The 5,538-nt window shown below is 34.2% G+C and overlaps 1 protein-coding gene across 1 annotated transcript; it reads right to left on the reverse strand.

Annotated features, from left to right (window-relative positions):
- Positions 1-1,813: 1,813 nt before the first annotated feature.
- Positions 1,814-3,127, reverse strand: LOC131079665 (phospholipase A1-Igamma1, chloroplastic-like). The gene has a single exon (XM_059214953.1). The coding sequence runs from the start codon at positions 3,125-3,127 to the stop codon at positions 1,814-1,816; it is 1,314 nt and encodes a 437-aa protein (XP_059070936.1).
- Positions 3,128-5,538: the final 2,411 nt, after the last annotated feature.

The following is a 5,538-nucleotide window of genomic DNA, read 5'->3' on the forward strand; positions in this document are numbered from 1 at the left end:
ATCTTGTGTATTTTTTAATTGTACTTCCAATAAGGTAAATGATTTATTTCTTAGTCCAACCTTTACTTTTATGGTTCTTCCTTCAAGTGGAGCTTGATACTCATTTTGCACAAAAAATAGACATTATAGTATGTAATATTTAAAGGGGAGGAGGATAGTGAATAGATCATTGTTTTATTTATATACATCCTACAGTTTGCTACTCAAACACTAGCTTATTTCTATTTTAGGCTAACTTTTATGTATAAAAATCTGATTCGTTCTTAAATTTTTTATCCTACTAGAATTGAAACTTTTAGGGTCCTATTTCCAAAAGTCCTCTATGATCTCTAGGTTGAATTACGTTAACTTGAATCTTAGGAGGTTCAAGATTTGCTTCCCATTTTTTTTATTGTACTCCCATCCAAATAGAAGTGGATCTAAAATAAAGAACGTTTCCTTTTTAAAAACTCCATACATATTGAGTAATATTGCTAAGTTATTGAAAAAATTCTATGGATAACAATCTATCTATGAGAAATTTGGTAAGCCGAAAGGGTTACTCATAATTGTGCAATATTATCATTGTATGTTGTTGTCTAAGGAACGAGTCCAAAAAACTAAAAAGTATTAGTAGATTTTGGAGATTGCATGTGTCCAAACCGAATCTATGGTCATCTTTAGCAAGTCCATGAAATTTCGTATGTAGGCTGATTGCAAAAATACTAGGCAAAAAGTGGCATTTTAATAAATGATTAAATATATAAGAAAGAAAGAGTACTTAAGAAATTATTGTCCAATAAAATTGGCTATTTGATATTGTATTATAGTTTCCTTGGATTATACATAATTGATTTCAAGGATTTGGTATTGAGCTCATGTAAAGCTCCTAACTTAAAATCATACACTTGTCATTCACGATTTAATCAAAAAATGAAATCAAGAATAAAAAATGCATCCTTTATATTTTGTTGATAGTTGATAAGATTGATTGGTAAAGAAGGAAGCTCAATATTTTCACCATCACAATTTAGTTCCTTATCAAGAAAGCTAACTTGATTCTTTGTAGTCCCTTATGTCTTCTTCAAGCTCTCATAAATTAAATGCAATGCCTCCCCATCATGGGGAAGTTGCGGCATTACCATAGTAGCCTCCACAATAATTGTCACATCCCTAGACAATCATTGTTTTAGAATTATAATGTGTTGGATGTATACTTGTATAATCTTAAAGTATGGGTGCAATTGAGCGACAATAAAATGTGCTAGTGTAGAGCTATATACCTAGAAACCAAATATTTGGTAATCTCATAATTATAGATAGTATGGCATGCATACATGCAATCCTCAACTAAAGTTCTCGGTAGATTTAGATAGCACTAGAACATTCATATTGTCACTAATTCTGAGGATTAGAGAAAGATTTGAGAACTTACCCTTGTTGACTATTTTTACAAATTTTGTATGAAGGTATTTTGGGCTACAACAGAGCTGAGGCGTATTATCTCTTGTTTAATAGCAATGTTCATAATTAAAATCAATACTGATTTACGCGTACTTTTATTATCTATCAGATTACTGATGACACGTGATTGTTTTCTATGACAATCAAAAGCTAATTTGTATCATCCACAGCTATGAACTCCTGCATAGTTGATTTCATTTCACGCTAAAGGTTAAGCTTTGAAGTTAAATTAATTCAATAATGAATGTGACAACATGTTAAATATATACATCCAGATAAAAAGAATAATTCAATAACCAACACAGTTGTGGTGACATTGCGGCGCAGAACGTTGGACGTTGATGTCATCTGGAGTTGAGTGAGACATGAATTATTCCTCTTCTGATGGCTGCGTCCATTTGCCATCTGGACCTTTAACGAGGCCCTTGTTCTGTTCCTGCCACCATTTTGGAGGAATTTCATATTTCTCGCGCAATAAATCACAGCTCTTATTAACCAGAGCATGATCTCTTCCACTCCAAGAAAACGGCTGCTTACTTCCAACATACCCGTCCAGTAAATGCAAGTAAAGCTCTAAATTATGAAAGTAGGCAAGATTATGGGTGTGCTGAATGAATGGAGAATTGTTGTGTAAAGGAAGCTCGAAGCCAACATGAAAGTATGTCCACGGAAGCCAATGCAGCAATTTGCTGAGGCATCCCACGTTCTCGTTCATACAAACTCCGGGCACTTTGGGAACCACGTCACGCTTGTTCACAAACCTCAGCACTTTCACTCCAATCTCCTCCACCCGTTTAGCAAACGCAAGATTTCCCACCCGGGGAGAGGCAAAAGCGAAGACGGTGACGGGAATTTGATGAAAATTATGCTTGGTGCAAAGCATTTGTTTGATATCATAAGCGCTCAAGGTTGCAAGAGCAGCTCCTAAGCTGTGTCCCGTAAATGTTATGCTTAAATTGTCCATCTCTTTTTCATAAACTTGAATCAATCGTTCTATCTCTGAGACTACCAAATCTCTGGTGCTGATGTTCACAGTGGCTCCTGCAGCGCCTTGACGGTGACGGACAGTTGAAGTATAGCAGCTCAGGAATCCTCTCTCAATTAGTACTCCATCCGCGAAATGATGCTCTTGGTTTTTGCCTGTCCTCTTGCATCTATAGGATAATCTTGTAGGTACAAGAATATCTCTCAGGTCTTCTATCCATTCTTCAGCAGTCTGAGTTCCTCTCCATGCAATCACTATGTCTCGTCGTCCAAGCCTTCTTATCTCATTTGGATCCGTGCAAACTGCAATAAAACCCAACCAAACACCTTGGTCTTTTGGTTTCTCACCAAAAACTTGATTTAACAGATTAGTATTGGCGTAAACATATTTAGTGACTTGGTAGCCACTTTCAGACATGCCCATCTTATTGAACAGATCTCTTTTACTGTGATAACATGTGCCGTAGTTTTTGGAGTAGCTTTTGCCATCAAATGCGTCGTAACAAAGCTGTGCCAAATTCCCATATCTGAGAGCTTCAGCTTTCAAATTGGGCACCATGGGATCAAGCAAACCATTCCAATTATGGGCACCTTGTATATCTCTCCATACGTCACATAGCTGAGGCTGCGTTGAGTTAGTTTGGGAACTGGGTAATAATACAGCATTATCTTCAAGCTGGGGCAATGGAAATACGGCCATTGATTGACTGATAGAAATTAAGGAATCAATCAAATAATTGTGTCTGATTTCTGGGATGTCAAACAATGATCGGCCAGACAAAGCGTTCGAGGATGAATACAAGGTTTAAGACGAGCACCTTATAAATAGAAAATCACGCACTACAATAGCAGACAATCACGCACTACAATAGCAGACAAAGTAGAATTTCAATCTTCCAACCTGAACTTCTTCTTGTTGACGAGAATTGGGCATATAAGGCTTTGACTTCCCTTGTTCTTCCCGCGTTGTTGTTTTCAAACCTAACGTTCAGACACTAGATTAATACTACAGTATTTATTCAAAGACTATAATCAGAAGGTGTCAAGCTCCCCCACACAGATTGCAATATATTTTTTCAGCCGCCTTCACATCATGTATCTCGTGAATTTCCATCGCCACACTCAGATTGTCTGGCCAGGGGTTCCTAACTTTCAAATTAGCAAAACCCATGACCGCTATTTCTTTGTATCAATGCAAACTGCGCATTTTCTAACATTTTAATATTTAAAAGGAAAGATCATAAATTTGTGTGTTAAGATCTTGTTTAGGTATAAAACTGGTATCAAAAAGTTTGACAGGGATTTCCTAATTTTCTTGAATGTAAAAGTGAACATTTTTCAAAGGGGCATTTGTAACTTGGGTAAGAACAAGCTATAAATAAACCGACAGAAATGTTGTTTATGTCAAGGTGTGGAAAGTAATTAAGGATGGACTCAGATCATGCGTGGTTTTAAGATAGACACATCTCACATGACACATGATATAAAAAAGATCCTTTTCGCTCCATTTTATCTAGGTTGATGTCAAATTTTGTGATTTTATATGTTGAAATCACATATTTTGATTGTGGTGTTTTATGTTTTAAAAAACATGTCTATGTTTGGATATCTGTGTTTGCATTTATTGATGAAGTATTTGAGATATTTATAAGAGAACTCCATTAATTCAGTTTTATATCTTCCTACACATCTATTATTCGTTAACCCAACTCTAGATTAGGATTTTCTAAAAAAATGTGAAAAAATATCTAACTAATTCAAGTCAAGTGTTAACCTTGTATCATTTGTCACTTTCTTTATAATTTTTAAAATCTTTGTGAGCTTAAAATCTCATGTCCTTGTGTATATAAACTAGTTTGGAGGGCTAAAATTGCAACAAGTTTTACATAGTGGGTCCAAGAATTTGCTAATTTACACAAAATTGATCGACAATTGTTAGAAAATCAATCAAACATTGTGGCTCACCTTGAATTGCGAATAATATGGCAACTATATTTGATGGGTAGAAGTGTAGATCCCTTAGGGATTTGTATTGACTTTATGGAATCATTGTATTTTTTTTCTAAGTGTATCCTTTTGCTTGTGAAATCCAATAGAGAGGTCTATTTTAAAATCAATTTGTTGATCGATGGTCATCCCCAAACTTGCCATACTTAATACTTGCAAATGTGGTTGCAACTTTAGGTTTCCATCACCGATCATCTTGATTGCATTTTCAATCAAATAATTCATTTCCACGGGATAGTAAATTATTCCTATAAAAATTGAAATACATATGAAAACTATTACGCAATGAATGTAAACTATAAAACTTTACCTTATGAAGCAGACATTGCAAATGAAGTTGAAACAATAATACCTATTTAACCATGTATAATTAATGTTGAAGATACAACATAGTTGTTTCCAAGATGAATTAATTTTTTGAAGTGTAATACATTTAGATAGGTTATACATATTTTTTGAATAATACATGTCAATTTTCTTGTTTTGATGTTTTACAACAAGATAATGTCTTATGGAAGTTTACACTCTACATAATTAGAAAGAATGAATGGTGGTGAGTAAAAAGGGATACAAAATATGAGCAATATTCTATACGACTTGTAAAATGCCAATAATCTAAAAATAACATTTATTTTTACAAACATAAATATAAATGTGGATTAGAATGAGTGAATTAAAGATTTTTTAGTTATTACTAAGCTAAAAAATTATAATGAATTTATGTAAAATGGTAATAATTATTGATATAAACATATAGTTCCTATTATTGGTTTAGTTATGATTGATTAAAGCAAGATAGGCCTGGACCTCTTACATAACCACTATAAAGAAGCTACTTGAAGACAGAGGACCAGAGGAGGTCATACGGGCCCCACTAGGTAAGGTTGAAGCCAAATGAAACTTATAAAGTCTTAGAATTAAACCCTGGTGAAGAGGGAGAGTGTTCTTGGAAACCACCGACTGAGATAAGGAGGAGCAAATCCATAATTTTTAAAAAAATTTAGCTCCTATTATTGGTGTAGTAAAAATATTAGTTAGAACTTTTATTATGTGCCAACAATTGTAAGTAATTCAAATGAAATGTGGGACGTAATTTGCAATTAA

Source organism: Cryptomeria japonica, unplaced genomic scaffold (genome assembly GCF_030272615.1).
Source record: "Cryptomeria japonica unplaced genomic scaffold, Sugi_1.0 HiC_scaffold_28, whole genome shotgun sequence".
NCBI lineage: Eukaryota > Viridiplantae > Streptophyta > Pinopsida > Cupressales > Cupressaceae > Cryptomeria > Cryptomeria japonica.

Excerpts from the sequence above, each read along its gene's own strand:
- LOC131079665 (XM_059214953.1), bottom strand. The coding sequence starts at position 3,127 with ATGGCCGTATTTCCATTGCCCCAGCTTGAAGATAATGCTGTATTATTA.